Source organism: Mastomys coucha, unplaced genomic scaffold, assembly GCF_008632895.1.
Source record: "Mastomys coucha isolate ucsf_1 unplaced genomic scaffold, UCSF_Mcou_1 pScaffold22, whole genome shotgun sequence".
Taxonomy (NCBI): domain Eukaryota; kingdom Metazoa; phylum Chordata; class Mammalia; order Rodentia; family Muridae; genus Mastomys; species Mastomys coucha.
The window spans coordinates 128,926,729-128,954,694 of record NW_022196905.1 but is presented as its reverse complement, the minus strand read 5'-3'; the positions used below and the strand labels follow the sequence as shown (position 1 = coordinate 128,954,694).

The window sequence follows — 27,966 nt, the reverse complement described above, 5'->3', positions numbered from 1 at the left end:
TGTGTGTGTGCGCGTGCGTGCGCACGCCCTTGGATGCCAGAAGAGGGCATCTGATCCTTTTCGCAGAAGCCAGTGGGTTTAGAGAATTAAGCTCAGATCTGCTGAAGAGCAGGAAACTCACAACTGCTGAGCCATCTCTCTAGGCCCAAATCTGCTTTTTAGTAAATGTGTGTGTGTGTGTGTGTGTGTGTGTCTGTGCCAGTGCATGTGAGTATGTACTAATTTGCTGGAATCAGATCTCCCCACTAAGTGGGGACTGAGCTCAGTTTGTCAGGCTTGGTGACAACATCTTTACCTACGGAGCTATCCTGCTGGGGATGATGCTGGCCCCAGAAAGGCTTATTTCTATGGCTTTATTTAGGAATTGACTTCTACATATTTTCCCAGGGTCCCTCATTTTTCAAGTAGTAAACATGTTGCCATTAAGTAGACTATCCCCCCCCCAACCCCTCTGTCTCCCTTGAGAGCTGACCTTGAATTCACAGAGATTCACTTGCCTCTCCTTCCAAGTGCTTGGATTAAAGGTGTGAGCCGCTATATCCTGCTAAGTGAACAGTGTGCCAACTAAGGTTCACCAAGTCTGGTAGTTGCCAACCAGCCTATGGTCTCTGCAAAGATCTGGCTAAGAGCTTGCCCCCTAATCACCCGGGAAACAAACCAGGAAAAACAGATGATTTCCAACATCTAACTTGGGTTTATCTCACGTTATCCTCCTGTTTTACCCTTGGGGTTGAGTGGCAGAGTTGGCGTGTCTGTATCACAGACTTCTGCATTTGGCTAAGCCCTTGCCATTGTCAGAGATCTTTAACGATCCTTAGTGTACCTGTAAGGAATACAGAACAACTCAAGGCCAGCCTGGGCTACATAGAGATATTCTGTCCCTCAAATGATAACAAACCAACCCATGACTCCTAACTAAAGTGACTTACACGCAGGACTAGGGCCTCTAGGTACCTACAAAGTAGGTTGCTCAGAGACATTGCCCAGAATCCCTCAGTGAGGGGCTGGGGGCGTGGCTTAGTGATCGAGCACCCGCCTAGAATCCCCCAGTGAGGAGGCTGGGGGCGTGGCTCAGTGGTAGAGCCCCTGCCCAGAATCCCCCAGTGAGGGGGCTGGGGGCGTGGCTCAGTGGTAGAGCCCCTGCCTAGAATCCCCCAGGGAGGGGGCTGGGGGCGTGGCTCAGTGGTAGAGCCCCTGCCTAGAATCCCCCAGGGAGGGGGCTGGGGGCGTGGCTCAGTGGTAGAGCCTCTGCCTAGAATCCCCCAGGGAGGAGTTGAGGATGTGGCTATGTGGTAGAGTACATGCTTACTATATGCAAGTCTTGGGTTAAATCCCTAGCAGTGAAAAAAAAGTTAAGATTTAAAGCTGGGTGGTGGTGGTAGCCCATGCTTTTAATCCCAAGTAATCAGGAGGCAGAGACATGCGTATCTTGTGAGTTCAAGGTCAGCCTGGTCTACAGAGCTAGTTCTAGAACGGCCAAAGCTACACAGAGAACCCCTGTCTCAAAAATTATATATTAAGATTTATACTCATTTTTTTCTTTATATAATAAGGGTTCTTTAAATTTTTTATTTGTGTGTTGGGGGGGCATATGTACACAAATGGAGGTCAGAAGACAACTTGTGGGACTTGGTTCTCTTTCTCCTGTGGGTCCTAGGGCTCAGCTTAGGTTGTCAGGCTTGTGGTAAGCATCTTTACATGTCGAGCCACCTCACTGGCCCAGGCATGAGTTATTATATTACATTTAAATCCCCATAGGGTCAGCACAGTGATGAGGTAATGCAAAGTAGTCTGTTTTTATGAGTAATTCTTTCTTTTTTCTTTCTGCTTTTCTCTTTTTTTAAATGTGGTTGCTTTGAGATAGTGTCTCATATGTAGCCTGACTTGAATCAAAGGCTTCATCTTTTTTTTTTCTTTTTTCGCTAAGATTTATTTTTATTATTTATTTATTTACTTTATTATTATTATTATTATTTATTTTTTTGGTTTTTCTGAGACAGGGTTTCTCTGTATAGCTCTGCCTGTCCTGGAACTCACTCTGTAGACCAGACAGGCCTCGAACTCAGAAAGCCACCTGCCTCTGCCTCCTAAGTGCTGGGATTATAGGTGTGTGCCACCACAGCCCAGCAAGATTTATTTATTATGTACAGTTTTCTGCCTGCATATATGCCCACACCCCAGAAGAGGGTGCCAGACCTCATTATAGATGGTTGTGAGTCACCATGTGGTTGCTGGAAATTGAACCCAGGACTTCTGGAAGAAGCAGTCTGGAAGAGCAGCAGTCACCTCTGAGACATCTCTCCAGTCTCTTCTTGTTTTTGTTTTTTGAGACCGGGTTTTTCCATGCAGCCCAGGCTGCCCTAGAACTTGCTCTGTAGACCAGGTTGGCCTCAAACTCAGAGATCTACCTGTTTCTGCCTCTCAAGTGCTAGGATTAAAGGTGTGTGCCACCAGCACCTGCCCATCCTTTTTTGTTTTTAAATAAGTTTGTGTGTGTGTATGTGTATGTGTGTGTTTGAGTGTAATACCACAGAGACCAGAAGAGGGTGTTGGATCTCTTGGAGCAAGAGTCACAGACCATGTGAACCAATTGATATGAGTGCTAGGATCTGAACCTGGGCCCTCCATAAGAGCAGTCCATTCTCTTAAGCACAGAACCATCCCTTCAAGCCCCAAACTCTGCTGCTGTTATGGTTTGCAGCAGGGTCTCACTGTGCACCTCTGGCTGTCCTGGAACTCACTGTGTAGACCAGGCTGGCCTCAGATTCACAGAGATCCACCTGCCTCTGCCTCCTGAATGCCGGCATTAAAGGTTTATTCAATTGCATCCAGAGAAGACCTTGAACTTTTGGAGGAAGTCCTTCTTCCTCCAGTTCCTGTGTACTGAACTTAACAAATGGCACATTGCAACCACCATTTCTACTATTGCCACGATAGAGATGGAAGCCAGGGCACACTCCATTCCCAGTTACAACTGCTTTTCCCAAAGGGGGACCACCCATCCACTCAGAGGCTCCATAGCATAGTACCTAAGCTGCAAGTTGGACCTCAGCTCAACTGCATGGTGGGCTACTGAGGAACGTGCTTCCTGTGATGTCAGCCGCAGGCAGCGTGACTTCAGCACAGGGAAGGTCAACTGAAAGCTGACCAAATCTGCAATTAAGACATTTAAGTTTATTTAGAGACAGAGCCTTACTTAGCCTAGGCTGGCCTTAAGCTCTGCCTTGGGATGAGCCTGAACTCTGGACCCTATTGCCTTCGCTGAGCACTATGATTACAGGTCTGTACCACCATGCTCAGGGCATGCAGTGATGCAGCTGGAACCTAGGGCTTTGTAAGCACTCTACCCACTGAGCAACACTCCCACTTCTCTCCATCCTCACCCACTCAAGGCAGTGGCTGAGGAAGGTCCATGACTTGCCAGCTGTTCCTTCTCCTTCTTCTTGGGGTCTGGTGACCTTCAAGGAGACACATAGGTTCAAGATACAGGACCTCTCGTTTCCCAAAATGAGTGTTGGTGGCCATCCTCTTGATGCTGTGGGGAATCTCCTGAGTCAAACATGACTTTTTTTTCTATATTAATGTCCATTATCTATTTATGCTTATTTACTTTGTCCTGTGTGAGGTCTGAGAATGTACATGGGTGCACACATCCTTGCCACTATTCCTCTATGACGTTTAGAGGAAGGCTTCAAGAGTAAGTCCTTTTCTTATGTAGGTTCCAGACATAGATATCAGGTTGTTAGGCTTACGGACAAGACAAATTCCTTAACCCAGTGAGCCACTTCATAGGTTCCATTTTCTGTTTGAAACAGAGCCTCACTATGTAGCCCTAGCTGGCCTGAAACTCACTATGTAGACCCAGCTGGTCCACCAACCTGTGGGTAATCCTGCTGTTTCTGCCTCCCCAGTTCTGGGACTACAAGTGTGGAGCACCATGCCCAGGTTCTACCTTTCTGTATGACCTAGGCTGGCCTTAAGCTGGAGGCCTTACTGCCTCAGCCTGCCTCAACTGGGATTACATAGACGCTACCACGTCCTGTCTTGAATCATACTGGACCCATGACAGAGGCTAAAGACATACCATGTGGATGACCGGCCAGAATGTGGGAAGGAGTTAGGAAGGAAGGGATCCGGTTGTATCAACACTGTGATGGGTAGTTTACTCAGTTTAGCCATTTATCTATTTTAGCAGTCTGGCAAGAAGAGAGCACCAGGTGTGTGCATCCTGGCCTCCTGTCTTCCTGACTGAGCCTCCTGCCTGCTGCTCACTCAGTCTTCCTGTGTGCCTGCACTCATCACTTCAGCCTCTCCCCCCACAGCCAGGGGTGGGGGAAGAGCCCCAGAAGGCAGGACTTATGTCCATTGCCAACTTTACTCTTGCTAGGACAGAAAACACTGTAAAATCTTGGGAGATGGGACGTATACAACGTTACCAAGAGAATCACTTCCTGGCAGTTCTCCTGAAAGTCTCCTATATCCCTGCGGGTCTGTGGCCCACACCTGAGGTCCTAGCACTCAGGAGACTGAGGCAGAGGATGGGAAGTTCTAGGCCAGTCTGTCATACAAAGTTGATATTGTTTCCGAAATGTGCCGAGATCACAGTGCCATGAAGACCGGCTTACGTGGCACAGGGGTGGCACCCAGGGATTTGTGCATTTGAGGCCTGTACCCTGTCAACAGAGCCACAGCCTGAGCTCTGCTGTGGATCTGTAGTCTTGGCTTTGCACATGGCCCCTGTGTGTCATTTTGTGTCCTTTTAAAGACAGGTCTTGCTATGTGATCGACCACAACCCCTCAGCCTCCCTGGATTACAGGCCTACCCTTCATCTGTACCTTTGACCAGTGACCCGCCTGCTTTTTCTAGACCCAAAACACTCAGACAGTCCAGTAGCCTCATTACAGGGATTTGACTTGTGGCAATTGTGATCAACACTAGATGCACGGGCCACACTCAGGAACTCAGCCTCCAGGTCTTTTTAACAGGCTGCACACTTAGCAATGCAAGTGGCTAGTAAAAGAAAGACCAAGGACGGGCATGCTCTCCCCAAGATGAACTTGGCCCTGATAACACCACCCTACACCACCACTGTGGAGCAGAATGAGTAATGGGGACAGACCTTAGGAGGACAAATCATCTCCTCTTCTGTTGTTAGGCTCACACAGCACCCAGGGCACTTCCTAGCTAGATATAGACACAGGACTGTATTGTACTCCTCCCCTTAAGGCTTTGTTTTTCCTCCATCCCACCTGACAGAAATAGTGTAGCACAGACCCGAGGGAAACACTGGCAATCTTTCACTAACTTTTTTCTTAGCGGGGAAGGGGGACACGAAGACAAACAAAGCTGGGGCCTAAACCCAGTCAGTGCCTTTTGCTGTTAGCATTCTCTCACTGAGCTACATCCCCAGCGTCCGCTGGATCCTTGATTAGGTCTCACCTGTGGCTTACGGTAACACAGAAAAACAAATTTCACTCTGAGTCCCCAAGAATTAAATCTTTTTGGCATCGGATAACCAGTCGTATCGCACGGTTCGGAGGTAACAGGGGAAGCACCACCTGCTATACAGACATGTGGCAGGGGACGGGCAAATCTTGCTCAGGGCTTCTGGATAAAACGGCAGCAAGTGCTCTGGGAATTGGCATCTGGAAGGTAACTTCTAGAAATTAGCAGGCACCCAGGGGATTCTGGAAAGCACGTAAATTCCTGGTTTTCACAGGAATCTTTATCCTGGGGCCTTTTTCTTGGCCACTGAAAAGCGTCTTTTCTGGACCAAAGGAGAGAGATGTGTTGATCACTGGCCAGGTTGGAGGTTGTCAGGAGGGTCAAAGAACACCACTAGAGGAAGTCAATTCAATTGTAGACCAATAGTTCAAAGGTCTAAAAAGGCAGGTTTCTTGGGCTGGATCCCTTTCCCTCCTTTTCTCCGATTAAATACGAAAGCCAACAAAGACGAAGATAAGGAAAAGGACGACAAAGAAAGTGGCATCTCGAGTATCGTCCCAGCGGGCCCCCTTGTTGGCATGGCCCTCCCGTTTTTTGCGAAGGGCTTCCCTCCGGGCGCGCAGACGCCGCTCTCTCTCTAGCTGTTCTCCGTAGTGCGCTTGGTAGAAGGCGTCAAAGTCGAACATAGTGCGACCGTCGCCGGGAGAAGCCGGAAAGCCACCGGGAGGCCGAGTGGTGTAGGGAGGAGGGCGGGGAGGAGTGAAATCGGCCACGGGCGTCTTAGAGGGCTTGACACCAGGTCCGCGCAGGTCCTGGTCGCTGAGCAAACCTCGGTCATACTTGCGACGGAGGATAGTACTGCCCAAGACCAGATAAGCTTCGGAGATGCGCGTGAAGCGCTCGGCGGCCTCCGTGCTCCCGGGATTGCGATCTGGATGGTAGAGGAAGCTCTGCCGGTAGTACGCCGCTTTGATCTGTGCCTGCGTGGCCGTGGAGGGGACGCCCAGCAGCTCGTAGAGGGCGCTGCGGGAGTAAGTCCTCACTCGCGAGCACAAGCCCGTGGCCGAACTTTGAAGCAACCCCCGGACCTGCCACAATCTCCATAGCGGTACCAGGGGCCACCCCAGGCAGCGCGCGGCCGCCATGTTGTAGCGGGGCCAGGGCGGTGCCGAGGCAGCCAATGGGGGCCTCGAATCGTGGGCGGCGTTCCCGCCTTATAGCCAATCAAATAAAAGGAAAGGCGGGGATAGTTCAGTCTGAGGCGGTCGCGGATTGATGACGTTAAACACCGCGCCGGCGCTCGCCGGTCCCAGCGTGTTGCCATACCTTAGAGATGGCATCTCGTAGCCGGAGACCCGAACACAGCGGACCGCCAGAGCTGGTGAGAGCCCCGCCAGGTCTTGGTCTTTTTCTAGAATGACAGCTTTTGGATTCTTCCCTTCAAACCCCATGTTTTTTCTCTTCTCAACAGTTTTATGACCAGAATGAAGCCCGGAAATACGTTCGCAAGTGAGGAAAGCATGGCTGTTGAGCAGCATCGCGGGGGTCGGGATTGGCAAGTCGCCCCGATTATGGGCGTCGCTTGGAAAGCATGTAGAATTTGGGAGTGTGTGTGTGTGTGGGGTGGGGGGGGGGGTGTCTGAGTAAATAGTTCTGCCACTGGTAAAGTGAGCTTTAAATCATTGAGCGTCTGGAAAGTATCTCGGTACCAGTGTGGGTATATTCATCTCCAGTTTACACTAGGTTGTTTGACAGTGTGTTTTAAATATGTGGTAAAGTAGGCGATAGTTAGAAGATACAAATAGGGTACTGTCATATTGCATAAGCGGTCTGTCACTGAGCAACACCTCCTGCCCCGCGCTTGGGGATTTTAAGTAGAAGTTTTTACCTTTGAGGCACACCCTGGCCATTGACTGGAGGATTCTGAAAAGCACTGCACCATTAGGCTACACCCTCTCTCCCCCCACCGCCCCAAGAAGGAATAAGTACTATTGAAGAGAGGACATACTAATTGTGGATTTATTGTGATCCTTATTTAAATGCACGATTGCACTGAGTTGTCATGGGCATAGCTAATGTCTGAATCCTCTACATGGTAGTTTTTTTTAAGATTTATTTTATTATAAATAAGTACACCGTAGCAGCTGTCTTCAGACGCACCAGAAGAGGGTGTCAGATTTCATTATGGATGGTTGTGAGCCATCATGTGGTTGCTGGGATTTGAACTCATGACCTTCCGAAGAGCAGTTGGTGCTCGTACCCACTGAGCCATCTCACCAGCCCACTCTACATGGTAGTTTATTTGGTTTTGTTTGTTTGAAACATGGTGTCAAATGGCTCAGGGTATTCTTGATGTTGCTGTGTAGTGGAGGTGGCACAATTCCTGACCCTCTTGTCTCCTCCTTACAAGTAGTAAATTGCAGGCATGGTCCAGCATTCGTGACTCTATGGAGCACTTCTCTGTGGGACTGTTTACCTTCATTTTTGGAAAGACCAGGTGTGGCCATTCTGTTCAATAGAACAGCCGGTAACTAGCTATTAAAACTCTGTAAGTCTGAATGGCCTAATGTGAAAAAATGAACACACAAACACATACACACAAAACAACATGCTGGGCAGTGGTGGCGCATGCCTTTAATCCCAGCACTTGGGAGGCAGAGGCAGGCGGATTTCTGAGTTCGAGGCCAATCTACAGAGTGAGTTCCAGGACAGCCAGGGCTACACAGAAAAACCCTGTCTCCAAAAACAAAAACAAACAAACAAACAAACAAACAAACAAAAACCACAGGGCTGGTGAAATGGCTCAGCGGGTAAGAGCACTGACTGCTCTTCCGAAGGTCCTGAATTCAGATCCCAGCACCCACATGGTGGCTCACAACCACCCGCAATGAGACCTGATGCCCTCTTCTGGTGCATCTGAGACAGCTACAGTGATTAGGCCGGAGCGTCTGGGGCCTGAGCAAGCCTGGCCAGAGCAAGCAGGGCCAGCAGAGGTCCTGAGTTCAATTCCCAGCAGCCACACACATAATGGCTCATGGCCATCTGTATAGATACAGTATGCTCATATACATAAAATAAATAAAATAAATCTTTAAAAAAAATAGACATTAAAAAACACACACACACACAACATATCTCACAATTTTATACTGATTCCGTACTGAAATGTCATTTTGGGTATATTGGCCTAAAAGTCATTCTTTAGTATGTAGAGTTAAGTAAATTGAATATAGTTTATTTTGCTAATTTTTTTTGAGATATGGTTATACTGTACTATCAGGCTGGCCTTCTGCTTCTGCCTTCTCCATACTGGGATTATTGACATGCACTGCTATGCTCTACTGTACTCTGATTTTCTGTCTCTTCCCCCAACTAAATGAAATAAAAACTGTTTAAAGTAAAAGAGTACTTCTAGCTGGTTATTGCTTCTTTATTTTCCTGACACTTTTGGTCTGGGAGACGTATGACCCGGAATTCCATAACCGCTCCTATGTTTTTCTACTCGTAGCTCACGGATGATTGACATCCAGACCAAGATGACTGAACGAGCACTGGAGCTCCTCTGTCTGCCAGAGGGTCAGCCCTCTTACCTGTTAGACATCGGGTGAGGTCCTGGGCGCAGGCCCAGTTGTGGTCAGGGTCGGGGGTTTCCTGCGGTTCAGCAGTGTGAACCCCAAATGCATTGCTTCTTCCAGCTGCGGTTCTGGACTGAGTGGAGATTATATCTCTGAAGAGGGACACTATTGGGTGGGCATTGATATCAGCCCTGCCATGTTGGGTAAGTGTGTGTGCCCTGCCTTGTACCAAGGTCACTATCCCCTTTTGTGTGGAGCATCTGAATTGGACTTTTGTTTGTTTGAGATAAGGTCTTGCTATGTAGCCTCAGCTTGGAATACTCCTGCCTCAGCCTCCCTGTTACTGAGCTCACAGGCCTGCGCACCATACCTGTCTGCGTCAGCTGTACTCATGCTTCCTCCAATGTAGATGCCGCCTTGGATCGAGACACAGAGGGAGACCTGCTGCTAGGGGACATGGGCCAGGGAGTCCCATTCAGACCTGGTTCTTTTGATGGCTGCATCAGGTGACAATCTTTACCTTCTTCTTTTACTTTCATAGATCAGCGTTTTCTAAACCTGGCTGCATAGCAGTCACTACATCACATTTAAAAATGGATGTGTTCTGGGGAGCTGGCTCTGTGATCACTGGGGCTTGTTACCAAGCCTGGTAAACCTGCGTTTGACATCCAGAATACATGTGGTGGAGAGAAAGAAGATTCTTGAAAATTACTGTTTGCTCTCCATACATGAACCAGGATGCAGGCACAGGAAATAAATGTCATTTCACAAATGTACATATTCTAAGATTTTCAGATTTATAAGGACAAAGACAGCTAAAAAGTAGTTGTGTGTGTGTGTGTGTGTGTGTGCACATTCTTGTGTTTGTGGGTACAGACAAGTGGAGTCAACAGAGCACCCTCAGGTTTTGTCCCTCCGACACTACCTTTAGTTTCAGACAAGCTCTCATTCGCAAGATTTATTTATTTTTATTTTATGCACGTGTTAGCCTGTGTGCATGGGCATGTACCACATGCATGCCTGGTCCCTGTGGTTTCTAGAGGACAGTAGCCAGTCCCCTGGAACTGGAGAAGGTTGTGAGCTGCTGTGTGTGGTGGGAACTGAACTTGTGTCCTGCAAGAGCAGCAAGAACTGCATCACTGATCATCTCTCCAGCCACTGAGTGTTAAGAACCAGCTGTGGAGTGTTAAAATCACTGTTGGAAATATGAAATGTTGCTGCACATGGTTGTAATCCTTGCACTTGGGAGGTAGAGGCAGGAGGATCAGCAGTTCAAGCTCATTGTCTGCCACAAGAGTTGGAGGCTAGGCCTCATGAGATCCTGGCTTAAGGTTAAAGCAGTAATGTTAAAGAAATATAAAGCATTTGTGTGGAGGGGTGATGGGTGGATTCTGTTTTGTTTTTTAGGACAGGATCTCATTAGGTAGACCTATCTGGCCCAAACTCCCTCTGTGGACTCACAGAGATCCACTTGCCTCTGCCTCCCAAGTGCTGGAATTAAATGTGTATGCCACCTGGTCGATGTGTTGGTTTTGTTTTGTGGCATCAGAGATCAAACTGAAGGCCTTGCTCATGCTAGGCCAGTAGGATGGCGCATTCTGTGCCTGGGTATGAAGAGGGATGGGCCAGAAGCTATGAGTGTAACTGCAGAACGTTTAAGGTCTTGGGGGGGGGGGTTTAATGAGCCTTCAGAAATATAGCAGAAGGATATAAAGGGGCCGCTGAATGGCTGGGCGTACCTGCTGTCTGGTGGGTTTCCTTTGGTGGGAGAGAATGAGGGGGGAAGATAGGCAGCAATGGCCTGGGTACCTGGAAGTACACATAGACACTGGCTGAGAAAACATTTTCCTGCAATGGTTGAAGGAGGGAAGTTCTTCTCCAAGTGGTCCTGTATTGTAAAGAAGTGACCAAGAGGCCTCTGCAGGGTGGGAGTGCTAGGCAGCAGATTAGGGTGGGTGGGTGATGGCAGAGTTCTCAGGAGGCCTCTGGGGAAGGCAGGCATCAGTTCCACTTAACAGGATCTCCTCCTTTTCAGCATCTCTGCCGTGCAGTGGCTCTGCAACTCAAACAAGAAGTCGGACATCCCTGCCAGGCGCCTCTACCACTTTTTTTCTTCTCTGTACTCTGCCCTTGTGAGTATAAACTTCTTCCTCTGCATGTCTGTCTGTCTGTCTGTCTGTCACTCTTCTTCCTGTCCTGTAAGTTTAGGGATGAAGTTGAAGGGATCCATGCTAAAGCTGCTAGGAAAGGAACACACAGCCTGTGAAGACTCAGCTGTGTGTTGTGGTGTAGACATGGAATCCTAACACTTGGAGGCAGAGACTGGACAGTTGGGAGTTCAAGGCCAGCCTTTGATACATAGGAAGTTCAAAATCAATTAGAGATGTCTCAGAAATGCAAAAGAAAAAAGCCCAGGTGTGAAGAGCTGACGTGATCAAGCCCAGGGACAGCATGGCCAGCATCCGAGCCACTGAGTTGAGTGAGGAGAGATGTGTAGCACACAGAGGTCGCCTGCCATAGTGCCCGTCCTCTACAAGTCCCCCTACCTCCTCCTTTTACTTATTTATATTTTATTAAAGATTTATTTTTATTTATATGAATAGCTGTCTTCAGACACATCAGAAGATCCCATTACAGATGGTTGTGAGCCACTGTGTGGTTTCTGGCAATTGAACTCAAGACTTCTGGAAGAGTAGTCAGTGCTCTTAACTGCTGAGCCAGCTCTTCAGCCCTCTTTTATTATTATTTTTTTAAAGATTTATTTATTTTGTCTAAGAGTACACTGTTACACCAAAAGAGGGCATCAGATTCCATTACAGAGGGTTGTGAGCCACTATGTGGTTTCTGGGAATTGAATTTAGAATCTCTGGAAGAGCAGCCCTCTTAATTGCTGAGTCATCTCTCCAGCAAATATTTTTGAAAAAAAATATTTCTTAACTGGATAAAAAAGTACATGCCTTTAATCCCTGCACTCTGGAGGCAGAGGCAGGCAGATCTTTTAGTTCAGGGCCAGCCTGGTCAACAGAGTGAGTTCCAGGACACCAGGGCTGGTTGTGAGCTGCCACGTGGGTGCTGGGAATGGATCCCCGTCCTCCAGAAGAGCAGCAAGTGCTCTCAACCACTGAGCCATCTCTAGCCCATGGCAGACACCTTTAATCCCAGTACTTACTGGGTTTTTTTTTCTTTCGGTTTTTGGAGACAGGGTTTCTCTGTGTAGCCCTGGCTGTCCTGGAACTCACTCTGTAGACAGGCTAGCCTGGAACTCAGAAATCCACCTGCCTCTGCCTCCCAAGTGCTGGGATCGAAGGTGTGTGCCACCACCGCCCGGCTTACTGGGTTATTTTTGTTTCTTGTCCCTTTTCTTTTGAGATAGGGACTTAAACTGTGTAGCCCAGGCTGGACCTGAGCACGTAGTGATCCTCCTACCTCTGCCTCCTGAAGGCTTAGGTTACAGACGTGCCTCTGCCTCCTGAAGGCTTAGGTTACAGACGTGCACCACCTGGCCCCAATTTTTCTTCCTGCAACTGTTAAGTTAAATGTCTGCTTTCCTAGCCTGTACTCCAGAAGTTTAGGAGTCTTTTGGTGGCGGTGGTATTCTGAGCTGTAAGAATGGTACCTTGCCCATGTTAGGAGTGCCGTGGTCATGATTCCACAGAACGCTTAGGTGGTAATGACATTTCTGTTTTCTACAGGTCCGTGGGGCCCGAGCCGTCCTGCAGCTGTACCCCGAGAACTCGGAGCAGGTGAGCAAGTAGCTAGGGCCTCAGGGAGGGGAGACTGCAGAACATAGAATAGTTTTCTCCCCTCAGCTGCCTTTTTGCCACTGGGCACCACAAGGGAATGGGTACCCTAGTGGTGGCACTGTGACCCCAGATGACTTTCCGAGAAGGGGTGTGTCTGTAGGGGAGGCTGGGGTGTTTTCTTCTGTTGACAGGTGAGATGGTGGGGAGCCTGGGGTTGGTTCCTCTCATCTAGTATGCATTGGGACCTGGCCTCCATCCGCACCCCGGGGAGAGAGTAGTTAAAGTGGCTGGCAGCAGGCGATGCTGAGGCTACCCATTGCCATAACCCAGTAGGTAGACAGGGCCAGGTAAGAGGACCTCAGCAGCTCCGTCCTATGTGGCAAAAGTGAGGGAGGGATTCTGTAGGAACAGAACCAAGTCTGCTCTAGTTGGCCTCATTCATTGCCTGAAGGCTGGGAGCTGAGTCTCTGGACCAGTCCTTGGGTATTAATTGAACTGGTTTGTTCTGACACTCCCTCAGGGTGGGGCTGCTGAGACTGGCTATAGCCTGAATTCTGCCTTAGTGGCTTTCCAGGCCTCCAGAGTGGGAAAGGTCTAGTTAGAGAGTGCTTTATAGATTCTGACCAGTGAGGGCTGAGGATATAGTGAGCTTTTGTCCCTTTCTTGTCCCTATTGTCCCTCTGTCCATTCCTGACCCCCTTCCTCAGCTGGAGCTGATCACAACCCAGGCCACGAGGGCAGGCTTCACTGGCGGCGTGGTGGTAGACTTCCCCAACAGTGCCAAAGCAAAGAAGTAAGTGCTGGGCGATCGTTCGGTGGGTGAAGTGCTTGCTCTGAGAGCCTGAGGGCCTGAGTCCCGTTTCCACACTCACGTTGAAAAGCCAGGTGTGGTGGTGCTTGCTTGTAATCCTGGTGACGGGGAAATGAGGATAGGCATATCTCTGGGGAATCACTGGCTGTCCAGCCTAGTCTCACACAGAGAGACACCATGTCAAAGATTGGGGTGGGCAGTGACTTGAGGAGGGACAGCTGAGGCTGACCTCTGACTTCATGTGTATGCACACACACAGCAAATGCTAAGACCGAGAGCTGTCTACACAGCGCTGGGCCCTTTCAGGCTACTGAGTAGACAGAGGAATGCTGTCTCAGGTAGGTGGACAGGGCCACAAGACATGGAGAATAAGGACTCTGTGCTGCAGCTAGGCTCTGTGAGCCAGACTTCCTGCTGCCCTCTCTTTCAGGTTCTACCTCTGTCTGTTTTCTGGGCCTTCCACCTCCCTGCCAAAGGTAAGGAAGGGCACACAAGAGCATGCTGGGAGAGCTGCTGTGGTCAGGGTTCCCCAGTCCCCTGCATATAGAGCCTAGCTGTCTGAGACTTCTGGTGGTCCTGGGAGGGAAGTCCCACCCCTGTGGCCTGTCTTGCTCAGGCCTGGATGCACATTTCTGTGTTGGGGCAGTGAGCTCCCGGGTGACTAAAGAGCTTTGTTTCCTGCAGGGGCTGACTGAAAGTCAGGATGCAGAGCAGGCCTCTGAGTCTACTTTCACCAGTGAGCGGTAGGTGCCCAGGTGTGGGGACCAGGCAGGGCTGGGCAGGACTCTCCACTCACACCTGAGCCTTAGCTTAGACACAGTTGCAGCACCAAAGGGAGGTTACACCCATGTGTGCCTCTCTGACTGTGTTTTTCCCCACTTCAGGATGGACACTGGGGCAGCCTCCGTGAGCCTGCGCATGCTCACATGGTCCGCAGTGCACTCGGCAGGGTGCTCATGTACAGTTTCCCCACACCCTCCCCCAGCCACTTTCAACTGTGGCCTGGGTCCCAGCCTTCCTTGGTTCCTACATCCTCATCCCCACCCTCCTGAGTCCTTCCTATCCACACACACAGCTCCCACAGATCAGATACTCAGATCATTCAACAAAGCCCAGCGTACAGAAAGCGCATGTCACCAGCAGTGTGAGGGTGAGGTCACCATGAGATGCATGGAGGAGATTGGATGCCTGTGCTTCCTCTGCAAAACTCAGTAGAAGAAACATCTGGAAGAGCCCCGAAACTCAAAGGGAATGAGCAGGGGCCAGGCTCGTGCAGCAAGCCCCTGAACCTTCTGAGCCCTCTCACCTGCCCCGTTTCTGTTTCTGTTTTACTAAGAAAAGAAGCGGGCTTCCACACGGTCTTCCCCCATCATTCCCCATGGTCCCTTCCCCTTTCTTTTCTACTTCGATGATTTTCCTTTGTTTATTGACTCCCGTCTTGTCCCCACTCCTGCTCTGCCCACCCAATGTTCTGTTTGCTCTTTGGCTCTCCCATGTTGGCAGTGACCTCTGACCCTCACCCCCTCAGGGTCCTTTCTTACCTCCCCTGCTCATTCCCCGTTGAGCTTTAGGACTCTTCTAGATGGTTCTCCTTAGCTTTGCAGAGGAAGCAGAAGGCATCCAGTCCCCTCCGTGCATCTTAGGGTCCCTTAGCTCCACTCTAGTGTCAGTGAGTGGAATGGCTGTCAGCCCATCCTTGCCCTTCTGGACTGTTCCATCCCTCTTCCCTTTCTTCCTCACTTGGCTCAGTCCCTTGCCTCCCCCCTTGCCTTCATAGCGGCTAGGGGCCTCCCAGATTCCCGTCACAAGCTACACTTACACATCCTGCAGTGTGCATGGTGCTGTGTCGCCGGGCTGTCGAAACTGACCTCACTAATTCCTGCTGTTCACTGTCACCGGGGAGGGCAGGCTCCTGACTGGCTTTTGGACCAGCCTGGGACTTCCTCCCATGGCTCCCTTCTGGCCTCACATAGCCTCCCTTCTTTCCGGGTGGCCTGGGTAGCTGCACACAGCCCCGCCCCCACCACAAGTGCTGAGTAGTTCTTGGATCTCTGCTCCTGCTCTGCTGGGGAGGGTTTGGCAAGGCTAGGCTGTGGCTCTTGCCAGCACCCAGGGGCCCCAGTCTGTACTGAAGTAGCCAGCAGCTCTCCTTCAAGTTAGGCTTGATCACTCCAACCCAGCAGCCAATGGGAATGTGTCTGTGGGTGGGTGATCAGGCACCCTGTCTTCCTTGGGCCTCTTGTCTGTTGAGCTATGGGGATCATGTTCCTCCACGGCCAGGGCTGGAGGCCGAGATCAGCCTGTGAGGAGCATTTTCGTCAGGACTGCTGGGAGCTGGCAGCCTTGTTTTCCGGCCTCAGACATTGACAGAAGCTTGACTGGGGTGGGGGCGGGGACTGGAGTGGGGGTGCCAGGGGTGGGTGGATACTGGCTTCTATAGCCACACTGAATTCCCAGGCCTGAGGAGCACCTTAAGTGGCAACACTGGATTATGCAGGTACCATGGCTTCCCTTGGACACTACCAGGCTTTTGAGTTACTCCTTTCTGGAGTCACTCCACGGACTGAGTGTGTGCCAGATACAAGCCCATCTACTCAGTGACACCTTGCAGGGCAGGGACCACACCCCACAGCTCTGCTAAGCCAGGGCTTTGGTTCTGTTGCTAAGGAGTCCAGAATGTAAATCACAGAAAGGAAGGAGGAGCCTCGGGGCTGCCCCTGTGCACCGCTTAGCCATCCTCTTGATCTGTCTCTGTCCAGGGCTCCACATAAGAAGGCACGGAGGGACCTGGTGAAGAAGAGCCGGGAGTGGGTCCTAGAGAAGAAGGAGCGGCGCAGGCGCCAGGGCAAGTGAGTAGCGGCTGGGATGGACGGAAGGCAGAAAGGGGATACTGTGGCTGCCAAGGAGTCTCTTTTGAGGTCTCAGATCTCTTCAGTCTCCTGAGTCTCTGTCTGTCTGTCTGCAGGGAAGTGAGACCTGACACCCAGTACACCGGCCGCAAGCGCAAGCCCCGCTTCTGAGGGCAGTTGGAGAGCCTGGCCACACCTGCATCCAGTCCTACAGGCAGCCCTGGCCACCCACTCTATTCAGAGACTGGGAGCAGTCCAACCCAGGACCTGCCTCTGAGGAATTTTCTGGATTGAACTGTTTACCTCAGCAGCTAGCAACATAGTATTTTAGAAAAGTTGGGAAGCTCTCAGAATATTTTCTCACTAAAAGAGTTCCAGGGATGTGGGTTTGGCAGCTCCGATCCTGGAATCCCAACACCCTCCCGGGAGTCTGAGACAAGACAATGGAAAGTTCCAGGCCAGTCTGGGATACACAGCAAAAACTTGTCTTAAAAAAACAAAAAAGGATTTCTAAGGATATTTTATTTTGTCCTAAATGCATTAAATTACTTTCTAAGTAACTGGCGTCCCTAACTCTGCATGAGACTGCCTCTCCAGCTCTTCTCTTGGGGACCACTGCGTGGCTCCTAGGCAGTAACTGGATTTACAGGCTTGGAATGGACAGAAGCATTCTTGGAACTTGCAAAGGACATAGGTTGGTCCCTGGATCAGGACTCACTGTGCATGTCACTTTGTCACACAGGGTTGGGAATGGGATTTGGGAGTTTGAGGTATATACTGACTCAGGTTTCTGCCACTCCCAAGTCTCTTGCCCCAGGTGGGAAGTGTTAAATATCTCAGCACTTAGTGGCCTCTGGCTCTGGGATGTGTGGTATCCAAGAGCTATCCAAGATGGCAGGAGAGGGAAGTGGGGGGTGGGGAGGCTGAGGACATTTGATAGCTATGTTCTGTGAGCCCTAGGAGGGAGAGACTACACCTGGGCATGGCATTACAGGAAGTTGCTGAATTTGGAGGGCAAGGGCCCTACGGCATTAACCCCTGGAGGGGCATCTCCCAAGGACCAGATCTGGGATCTAGGCTCACTGGGTACAACAGTTCCTGCCAAGCAAATGAGGGATTCAGATGTCCAGAACCCACGTGAGGCTGGATGCAGGAGCACTGCTAGATGTGAGTTAGGCAGAATTCCCCAGAACTTGGGTCAGCTATACCCAGGGAACAAAAGATCTTGCCTGCCTTGAACAAGGTAAAAGTCGAGGACCAAAGTTGTCCTTGGCCCTCCCCACACAAGTACACATGTTCAGGCACAGGTGCACTTTTTTCTTTAAGGGGGTAGAGAGGTGGCTCAGTGGTTACAATCATTTATTGCTCTTCCAGAAGACCCGAGTTTGGTTTCAACAACTCACATTGGGAGTGCATAATACCAATTACCCCAAGTCCAGGGGATCCAACATGCTCCCCTGGCTCCCACAGGCAATACTCACATGACAGACTCGTACTCATAAATAGCCAGGTGGAGTGGTGCTCCCTTTTGATCCCAGCACCTGGGAAGCAGAGCAGGAGGATCTCTGGATCTGAAGCAAGCCTAGACTATAGTGAGTTTCAGAGCAGCCAGCCAGGACTGCCTAGTGAGACCCTCTCTATTTTCTTTTTGAGACAGGGTTTCTCTGTGTAGCCCTGCTGTCCTGGAACTCACTCTGTAGACCAGGCTGGCCTTAAACTCAGAAATCCACCTGCCTCTGTCTCCCAAGTGCTGGGGTTAAAGGTGTGTCCCACCACTGTCCGGCCGAGACCCTGTTTTAAAACAAGCAAAGCTTAAAAACAAGATCTGTGAGCTGGAGAGATGGCTCAGCAGTTAAGAACACTTGCTGCTTATGCAGAGAAACTGGAACTGGTTCCCAGCACCCACATGGGGGCTAAAGACTATCCATAAATCAGTTGCAAGGGATCCAACCCACTTTCCTGACCTCTTAGAACCCCAGGCACACGAATGCATTCTGGTGAAACATTCATATAGAAGAGAGACCTGGAACCTTGCCTTTGATAAGCAAGGACTTTGGCTTCCCCCTAGGTAAGGATGTGGGGTTCTGGGCCTGTCTCAAAAGCCCAGATGTTACCCACTGACCACCCAGAGGCAAATGAAGGCCTGTGTATTGAGGAGGGAGGGATCCTCCATCTCTGAGCCTCTTCCCCATCAACACCTCCGTGGTTGATCGCACATCCTCTACACTGCAGGTGGAAAAGACATTCCAAGCAGAGGCTCGCTACAGATACAAATGTTTATTCTACATAAAAATCTCACAAAATGGGCAGCTGGTTGTACCAAGACCTTTGGTGAAGGGGTAAAGGGAGGTGGCCGTGAGAGAAGGCAGCACGGACAGTGGTCACAGTCACGGCAGGAGCAAAGCTGAGGGAAAGGGGGCACACAGACATGGCCCCAGCTCCCGCTGCATGCACTCGCATGCATACTCCTTGCCTGTGGACAAGAAAGGGGTCCTGGGGCAGGGGGTATAGTTTTGACTCTGAGAAGCCCCAAGATGGCGGGGGAGGGAAGTGGGAGGGTCCCCTCCCCAGCTGGCTGCTGAATACTGCATCCAGTACACCTGACACCACGTGGCACATCAATGGGAGACAGGGCAGGGTGAGACTGCAGGCCCAGAGTGACACCTGGCTTTTCAGAGCATAAACGGAGCAGGGAACTGCTGTCCCCAACATGCAGCTCTGGCCACAACTTAGCATGCCCGTTAGAGACTGTAGGCGGAGGACTAGGGCCTGCTCCTCTTCTCCAGCTCAAAGCAAGGCTGGAGAGAGATGGCACCACTAAGCCTCTTAGCAGGGGATCACTAGGCTCAGGCCCAGCCCAGGAACATGACTCCCAGGGCTGTGGTAAGGGCAGCTGAGGCCAGAGACATTGTCAGGCTTTGCCCAAAGACAGGGTACTGGGTGCTCCTAACACACCAGCAACCGTGGCACCCTGAGCCTCCTGGCAGTGGGCAGCTAACAAAGACTCAGTGCTGAGCTATTCCCCCACCCCTAACCTGAAAAGCAGCACCATGTGACCAGCTGGTCCCCACCCTCCAGGTGCCTTGGCATGGTGGGAAGAGCTGGAGAAGCCAGAGGGCAGGGCAAGTGAGGGCAAGGTTGGGGTCCAGAAAGGAGCCTGAGTCCCAGGGAAGAGTAGACTCCAGACCTAAAGAAAGGCGGACCTGGCCAGGACCCGAGTCTTGCCCGCACTGGCCTGTACCCAGCTCCTCTGGCTGTTCCCAGTCCTGCTCCCCTCTGCCTCCTGTACAGACACACACTGTCACAAGATCATGCACACGACACGGCTTGGGGCAGGGTGGTGGGGACGGGAGCCTCATGGCAGAGAGGGAGCAGTGTTGGATGGGAGGGAAAAGGACTCCCAGCCAGAAGGCAGGAGTGGGGAGGGCAACCCAGCTAGGTGCAGCAGCCAGGGGCCTCCTCCGGGAGACGCATCCAGAATGGAGCGGTGGATGGGGTGGTTTCTATCCAAAGATGCCCCCGATAGTAGAGGCGATGACGATGCCCAGAATCACACAGCAAATGATGATCATGATCTTCTTCTGCAGGGACACAAAAGGCAGGCCTCAGAAGAGCAGTGAGGGCACAGGGAGGGAGACACTGGAATGAGGGCTCATGCTGGGGTTGAATAGTGGTAGAGCACCTGCCTAGAATCCTCCAGTGAGGGGCTAGGGGCGTGGCTCAGTGATAGAGTGCCTGCTTAGAATCCTCCAGTGAGGGGCTGGGGGTGTGGCTCAGTGGTAGAGCCCCTGCCTAGAATCCTCCAGTAAGGGGCTGGGGGCGTGGCTCAGTGGTAGAGCACCTGCCTAGAATCCCCCAGGGAGGGGCTGGGGGCGTGGCTCAGTGGTAGAGCACCTGCCTAGAATCCCCCAGTGAGGAGCTGGGGGCGTGGCTCAGTGGTAGAGCTCCTGCCTAGAATCACCCAGTGAGGGACTGGAGGACGTGGCTCAGTGGTCCAACTTTTGTCTAGTATTTGCTAGATTCTGGGTTCCATCCTCAATACGGAACCTCAATATGGAACAAATTAAAACAAAACAAAGAAAACAAGCAACAATTAGTAAAATGAGGGCTGGGTTCTGGAGGATCAGGACTAGGAAGGGGGGATGGCCTAGAATGGATTGTTGATGAAGAAGGGAAGGCTATGGTTAGAGCTTCTGAAAATAGGACGAGGCAGGTGGGGAGGTGGATCCCACGGTCTGGGGGCTCTCCGGGGCATGGGCTTAAGCAAAGCTGGCCACTGACCCTGCGCGCCTTGCTCTGGTACTTGACGGCCTTCTTGGTGTCAGACACGGCCCTCTCCACATAGTCCACGGCGTGCTCCACATTGTATTCGATCCTGTCAATCATCTCCCCCTGCAGGACCAGGGGTACCCAAGGTCCAGGCCTCCCTCCTCAGGACCAGGAGGGAGCGCGAGGTAGGGGTTCAGGAAAGTCCCCTGAAGTCAGAGAGAGAGAAGAGCTCTGTGAGGAAGGCCTGTAGCCTCTTACCTGTGCCACTAGGCCAGGCATCCTGAGGACAAGACAGCCAGGAGCAGCTCCCACCTCTCCCAAACAGCAGCCATCCTGGGGTGTGGCACTGGCCATGCAGTCTCAGACAAGGTTGAGGACCATGCAGAGAGTGGTCAGCTGTGACCCTAGGAAATGGATAATGCCAGGCAGAGGCAGGGCAGGAGTGGGTGGATCACAGGCTGTAGCTTACCAGGTGAGCATGGGCAAGCCTCTACTCTTTCCTTAGGGGGGCAGTTCCAGAAAGCTCATGTCTGCTGTCTTCAAATGTTGAAACTCTCTGGCCAGCCCCCTCAGTCCTCTCTGAGTCCCATGTCCTTCATCTAACTGCCCCACAAGACTTACAGCCATGTTGGGTCTCAGTCTACATGTGATGTCTTTTCCTTCGAGTTTCTCAGGACACAGCAGTTCCCTCAGACCTCCCCACTGCTTCTATCACACCCACTCCTAGAACCCTTGGTCTAGCCAGGCATGATCTGAGAGCCTAGCACTCAAGAGATTGAGGCAAGAAGATCAGGAGTTCAGGGTTAGACTGGGCTACGTAGCAAAACCCTTTCTTACAAAGGTAAAAGAAATCACAGAACACACAGTTCTAAAAGACCATGACCAAAACAGACAAACAAACAAACAACAATAACAAAACTTCAACAAAGCCATATGGGTGTGGTGACAGCTAAAATTTTAGCACTGAGTAGGCCCAGACAGATCTAGAGTTCAAAGTCTAGCTTGGGCTAATCAGCAAGATTAATTCACAAAGGCCAAAGAACAAAATCAAACCAAAACTAAAAAGTTGACCATAAAATTCATGTCAACGAAGCCAGACATGGTGGCTCAACCCTGTAAGCCCTGCACTCTGGTGCACTCTGGGATGAAGATCGACATAGGTTTGAGGCCAACCAAGGCTAGAGAGGAAGACGGTGTCTCAAAACAAAAGCAAAGGGCTGGAGTGGAGATGTAACTCAGTTGCTGTCATGGTTTGCTAGAAGGAGGGAGGGCCCATGTTTGATCTCCAGCACCGTGCCCACTGAATATAGGCATCCAGGCCTGGGAGCCCATCCTTTCAGGAGAGGCAAGTGAACAATAGTTCAAGGTCCAGAAGGTGAGGTGCCTTAGGGGATAAAAGCTGACTGCCACCAAACCCGAATTCAACCCTTGGTCCCACATGACAGAAAGAACTTTCTCCCGCAAGCGCAAATGGACACAGTCAGATACACAGACACAGGGACATCAATGTTAGACTGGACAGATGGTTATGGCTCAGTGGTTATGAACACTGCTGGCTTTTGCAGAGGACACTTGTTCAATTCTGAGCACCCACATGGCAGATCACAATAATCCATAACACCAGTCCTAGGGGTTCAGACACCCTTTTCTGGCTTCCATGAGCCCCAGGCACTTAGTGCACAGACATGTATACAGACAAAACACCCATACACACTAAGATAATAAATAATTATTTTTTTTAAAAAAGTTCAAGGTTGGGCTGGTGAGATGGCTCAGCAGTTAAGAGCCATCTTCTTCTAAGAGCCATGCTCTTCTAAGGGTCTGGGAGTTCGATTCCTAGCACCAGATGGTGGCTCACCACCATTTACAAAGGAATTTGATACCCTCTCCTGGCATGCAGGAGACATGGTGGCTCAACACTCATACAGACAGAACGCTCATACATAAAAAGAAAGATAAAGTCATAAATTATAACAAATCAAAAAATTCAAGGTCATCTTAAGCTACATAATTTGGAGGCTAGCATGTCATATATGAGACCTGTCTCCAAAACAAAACACATCTAATAAGAGCCAAATAAATGAATAATCTCATTCTCTCTTTTTTTTTTTTTTTTCCGAGACAGGGTTTCTCTATGTAGCCCTGGCTGTCCTGGAACTCACTCTGTAGACCAGGCTGGCCTCGGACTCAGAAATCCGCCTGCCTCTGCCTCCCAAGTGCTGGGATTAAAGGCGTGTGCCACCACCGCCCCGCAAATAATCTCATTCTTATAACCAACGCTTCCAGTTACCGCCTCATCTATCTCCAACTTTGGGTTGGCCCTGACCACTTCCCGGGTCCCACAGTCCTCCTTTCTCCTCAAGCTTAGCCTCTTGCTGAGCTCTGGGTAACGCTGGTCCCTCAGCTGGGTTCCACTCCTCACTGCTCCTGCGAGCCCCTCCTAGCTGGTCCCTTTCTCCCCCACAAGTGTGTCTGCTGGGGCAAAGGAAGCCTTGAGTAGACCAAGTCCTGAATGAATATATGCTATGCCATGGGCACAGTCTTTCATCCCAGCACATGAGAGGCAGCAGCAATCGTACCTCTATGAGTTCAAGGCCAACTTGGTCTATATAGCAAGATATGGTCTCAAATTTAAAAAAAAAAAAAAAAAAAAAAAAAAAAGAAAGAAAATAAACTTGCAATCAAGTCAGGTAATGGGGCTGAGACGGCTCAGTGGACAGGCACCTAGGTTTTAATCCTCAGTACCCGGCATCGTGGCATGTGCCTGTAACCCCACTTCTGGGAGCTGGAACCAGGAGGACCTGGGGCTCACTGGCCAGCCAGTATAGCTGATTTGGTAAACTCCAGATTCAATAAGAGAGACTCTGTCTCAAAAATACAAAGTGGGTGCACACACGCACACGAGCATGCAAGCATGTGTGTACACACACAGACATACACAACCTCAACTTTTAGGCTATATGTTGAACACGCCTACCTAGAACTCTCCTGAGCTCCCAGCACTAAGGAATAATCCACTTGTTCTATTATGGGCTGTGCTGCCCTTTCCCGCCCAATAGCCATTTACTCCTGTAAGTACCACTCAGCTGCCTAGCTCACTGCTATGCCTTCTGCTCCTAACAGTGCAGCCAGTCTATCATGGCCCTTGATATAGTTCATGAAGCCAGGAGAGGGCTGGGGTGAGGAGTGGGACCATGCAGGGCCTAGGGGACCAAGCAGAGCCATGCAATGGGATCCCTGGAGGCCCTTACAACAGGCTATGGTTACCTGAAGATACTCTGTCCCTCCCAGGCAGGGCAGCGTGTTGGGTGGAAAAGGAAGGGGTTAGTTGTGGCCCTGGATGCTGCCGGGGGCCAGAGGCCAACCTCCGGGACGAGGGTACTTACCTGGCTCTCCACCAGCATGGCCATGTCCATGAACATATCATGCAGCTCCCGGATACTGTTCTCCAGCTTGATGATCTCACTGTGTCTGGTCTCAATCTCACTGAGGGCCTGCTTCGAGATGCTGGAGTCCACGATGATCTAGAGGGTAAAGCACAGGGACCCCGGTGCTGAGAAGGGCTGGACTGGGAGGGAGGCTGCCATTTTTTTTTTGTTTTGTTTTTAAATCTATATGTAGGGGGCTGGAGAGATGGCTCAGTGGTTAAGAACACTGACTGCTCTTCCAGAAGTTCTGAGTTCAAGTCCCAGCAACCACATGGTGGCTCACAACCATCTGTAATGAGATCCAGTGCCCTCTTCTGGTGTGTCTGAAGACAGTTACAGTGTACTCGTATGAATAAAAATTAATTAAAAAGTTAAAAAAAAAATCCATACGTGCCGGGCGGTGGTGGCACACACCTTTAATCAAAGCACTCGTGAGGCAGAGGCAGGTAGATTTCTGAGTTTGAGGCCAGCCTGGTCTACAGGGTGAGTTCCAAGACTGCTAGGGCTACACAGAGAAACCCTGTCTCAAAAAACCAAAAACCCAAAACCCAAAACCAAAACAAAACTATATGTTTGTGTTTGTCTGGGTATATACACATTGAGTGTGGTGCGTGAGAAGGCCAGAAGCCCCTCTGAAGCATCAGGACCCCTGGAACTGGAGTTACAGGTGGTTATGAGGTGGTTATCAGACACGGATGCTGGGAGCCAAACTCATGTTTTTCAGAAGAGCAGCAGAGACTCTCAACTACCAAGTCATTTCTCCAGGCTCAATAGTTTTGTCAAGTTGACATAATCTAGACTCACCTGGGAAGAGAGTCTCATCTCAGTGAGGATTATCTAAATCAGCTTAGCTACGGACATATCTCTGAAGGACTGGGGTTTTTTTTTTGTTGTTTGCTTGTTTGTTTTTTTGGTTTTTCGAGACATGACTTCTCTGTATAGCTCTGGCTGTCCTGGAACTCACTCTGTACACCAGGCTGGCCTTGAACTCAGAAACCCACCTGCCTCTGCCTCCCAAGTGCTGGGATTAAAGGCAATGTGCCACCACTGCCCAGCTGAAGGACTGTCTTAATTATCGATGTTAACAGATGTGAGAAGACCCAGCGCACTGTGGGCGGCACCAATCATCCCTACACAGAAGATCCCGGACTATGTGAAGAGAAAGCTAGCTGGGCATCGGGCATGCGAACATTCACTCTCTCTCTGCTCTGACTGTGATATGACTAGCTGCTTCAATCCTGTCAGCTAAACATGACCCCTCTCCCTTGAGTTGCCTTTACTAGGGTTTTCTTTTTTTTTTCCCTCACAGCAACAGAAATTAAAAACTAGAATAGGGAGGTAGCGGGGACGAGTAGAGGTTTCCCAGAAGCAGCAGCCACAGCCTTTCCAACCTCCTGTTTGGCACCATTGCTAATTAGTCTCTGTGTGACTCAATTCCTGCTTGAAATAAGGAGCTGATGCCACTCCCCCACATAATGAGTGCTCATCCAGTGACTCTTTTATTATGGCAGGCATGGTGGTGCACACCTTTAATCCCAGCCCTTGAGAGGCATAAGCAGGCCAGTCTCTAGGAGGTCCACACCACTCAGGCCTACACAAAGAGTTCCAGGACAGCCAGGGCTACACAGCAAGACTCTATTGCAAAAAAATTATTGTATTCATTACTTGTTGTGTATGTGTGTATGCTCATGTAAACATGTCCATCAGTATGTCTGTGGAAGCCAAGCGGGAGTCAATTTTCTCCTTTCGCAAAGAGAGTCCTGAGCATCGAACCCAGGTACTTGGGTTTAGCAGCAAGTGCTTTTACCTGCTGAGCCATCCTGTTGGCCCTTATTTGGTTGTTTTGAGACAGGATCTCATGTATCCCAGGCTGGCCTGTAACAAGCTATATAGCCAAAAATAAGCTTTGACTCCAGATCCTCCTGCCTCTACCTCTTTAGTGCTGAAATTACAGAACTGCAACCATGCTGGGTTTTAGAAAGAGGTTTCATAGTGGCAGGCAAGAACTTTAACAATCATGCTACAGCCCACTCTTGTTTTGGAGGTTTTCTCTCTCTCTCTCTGTTTCTTTCTTTCTTTAAGATTTTATTTATTTTATGTATATGAAATTTTATTTTATTTATTTTATATATACTGTAGCTATCTTCAGATGTACCAGAAGAGGGCATCAGCTTTCATTACAGATGGTTGTGAGCTACCATGTGGTTGCTGAGATTTGAACTTAGGACCTCTGGAAGAACAGTCAGTGCTCTTAACTGCTAAGCTGTCTCTCCAGCCCCGTTTTTTGTTTTTGTTTTTTTGTTTTATTTTGTTTTGGGGGGTTCTACACATTTATTTACTATTTTGTTTTATTTTATTTTATTTTACTTTATTTTATTTTGGTTTCTTCTAGACAGGGTTTCTCTGTGTAGCCTTGGCTGTCCTGGAACTCACTCTGTAGACCAGGCTGGCCTCAAACTCAGAAATCCTTCTGCCTCTGCCTCCCAAGTGCTGGGATTAAAGGCATGTGCCACCACTGTCTGGCTACTTATTTATTTTTTTAAGATTTATTTATTTTTATTTTATATGCATTGTGTTTTCCCTGTCTGTGTCTCTCTCTCTCTTTCTCTCTCTCTCTCTCTCTCTGTGTGTGTGTGTGTGTGTGTGTGTGAGAGAGAGAGAGAGAGAGAGAGAGAGAGAGAGAGAGAGAGAGTGAATGAGAGAATATGAGTATGCCAAGTCCCCTGGAACTAGAGTTGCACAGTTGTGAGTTGCCATGTGAGTGCTGGGAACTGAACCCTGGTACTCTAGAATTAAAAAATAATAATTTTTTTTATTTGTGTCTCTGTGTATGTATGGATGTACCAACTTGCACACTGCAGAGGCCAGGAAAAGGTATCTCCTCTATCTCTCTACGTCACCACGTAGGAAAATGTTTCTACGTCTGTCTCCATTTATTTGCATGTGTAGGGTGTATGACGTTACAGCTTGCTTCTAGTCAGAGGACAACTGGGAGAAGGGAGCCAGCTCTCTCCTTCTACCATGCGGCTCTTGGGGATGGAACTCTGCTGTAAGGTGTAGTTAGCATCAAGTTCCTCTCCCTTCTTAGGCATCTTGTCAGCCCTGCTGCCATGCTAAGACAGTTTTCTGTTGAACCAGAAATTCACCTTGTTGGTTGGGCTGGCTGGCCAGTGAGCTCCCAGCTTTGGCCCAAGTCTGCCCCCCCACCCCTTCTAGAGTTACAGGTACACACAGTTTGTTTTTAGGTAGGGTCATGTACAGCCCAGCCCATCCTCCAATGAGCTGTGTAGCCAGGGATGACAGAGACTCCGTTCTTCCCTCCCTCCCTCCTTTCCTCCCTCCCTCCCTCTGTCCCTCCCTCCCTCCACCCACCCAGTGCTGGGATGACAGGGGTGCTGTGCCATGCCTGCTTGGTACCCTGGCTGGCTCCGAACTGGCAGCAATACTTTTTCCTTATTGCACTGTATGTGTATGTGTGTGTGTTTGTGTGTCCATGTATGTGTGTGAATGTGTATATGTGTATGTGTGTATGGTGTGCGTCTATGTGTATGTGTGCATTTGTTATGTGTGTGTGTGGTGAGTATATGTGCGTGTGCTGTGTGTGTATATGCATGTGTGTATGTGTGGTGTGTGTACATGTGTATATGTGTATGTGCATATGCTGTGTGTATATGTGTGTGTGCATGTGTTATATGTGTGGTGTGAGTGTATGTATGTGTAGTGTGTGTGCATGTGTATGTGCATATGCTGTGTGTATATGTGTGTGTGCATGTGTTAATGTGTTATATGTGTGGTGTGAGTGTATGCATGTGTGGTGTGTGTGCATGTGTATGTGCATATGCTGT

The 27,966-nt window shown here is 49.9% G+C and overlaps 3 protein-coding genes and 1 non-coding gene across 6 annotated transcripts in view; 2 read left to right on the top strand and 2 right to left on the bottom strand.

The window, feature by feature from the left end:
* Positions 1–3,156: 3,156 nt before the first annotated feature.
* Positions 3,157–6,639, bottom strand: Dnajc30 (DnaJ heat shock protein family (Hsp40) member C30). The gene has a single exon (XM_031338183.1). The coding sequence runs from the start codon at positions 6,589–6,591 to the stop codon at positions 5,932–5,934; it is 660 nt and encodes a 219-aa protein (XP_031194043.1). The 5' UTR covers positions 6,592–6,639; the 3' UTR covers positions 3,157–5,931.
* Positions 6,640–6,695: 56 nt separating this feature from the next.
* Bud23 (BUD23 rRNA methyltransferase and ribosome maturation factor) lies at positions 6,696–16,989 on the top strand. The gene is made up of 12 exons (XM_031338182.1): positions 6,696–6,827; positions 6,918–6,955; positions 8,955–9,050; positions 9,142–9,224; positions 9,431–9,527; positions 11,057–11,153; positions 12,714–12,764; positions 13,472–13,557; positions 14,006–14,051; positions 14,260–14,318; positions 16,335–16,424; positions 16,541–16,989. The coding sequence occupies exons 1-12, from the start codon at positions 6,780–6,782 to the stop codon at positions 16,593–16,595; spliced, it is 846 nt and encodes a 281-aa protein (XP_031194042.1). The 5' UTR covers positions 6,696–6,779; the 3' UTR covers positions 16,596–16,989.
* LOC116071861 lies at positions 15,809–15,941 on the top strand. The gene has a single exon (XR_004111209.1).
* Positions 16,990–18,682: 1,693 nt separating the features above from the next.
* The window catches only part of Stx1a (syntaxin 1A), a 29,372-nt gene continuing 20,088 nt past the window's right edge, over positions 18,683–27,966 (bottom strand). Inside the window, exons 8-10 of one of the 3 annotated variants that reach the window (XR_004109610.1) lie at positions 23,961–24,217; positions 20,706–20,899; positions 18,683–20,005 (exon numbers count right to left, since the gene is read on the bottom strand). Coding sequence is in view for 1 of the 3 variants with exons in the window: in XM_031338181.1 (XP_031194041.1) it covers positions 19,928–20,005; positions 20,706–20,816; positions 24,080–24,217 (327 nt within the window). In the remaining 2 variants the exon portion in view is untranslated. The remainder of the gene's footprint in view (positions 20,006–20,705; positions 20,900–23,960; positions 24,218–27,966) is intronic. The other 2 variants (XR_004109611.1, XM_031338181.1) reach the window with 2 other exon arrangements.

Excerpts from the sequence above, each read along its gene's own strand:
- Dnajc30 (XM_031338183.1), bottom strand. The coding sequence starts at position 6,591 with ATGGCGGCCGCGCGCTGCCTGGGGTGGCCCCTGGTACCGCTATGGAGA.
- Bud23 (XM_031338182.1), top strand. The coding sequence starts at position 6,780 with ATGGCATCTCGTAGCCGGAGACCCGAACACAGCGGACCGCCAGAGCTG. Across the intron at positions 11,154-12,713 it reads CTTCTCTGTACTCTGCCCTT|GTCCGTGGGGCCCGAGCCGT; the intron begins GTGAGTATAAAC and ends TGTTTTCTACAG. Across the intron at positions 13,558-14,005 it reads AACAGTGCCAAAGCAAAGAA|GTTCTACCTCTGTCTGTTTT; the intron begins GTAAGTGCTGGG and ends CCTCTCTTTCAG.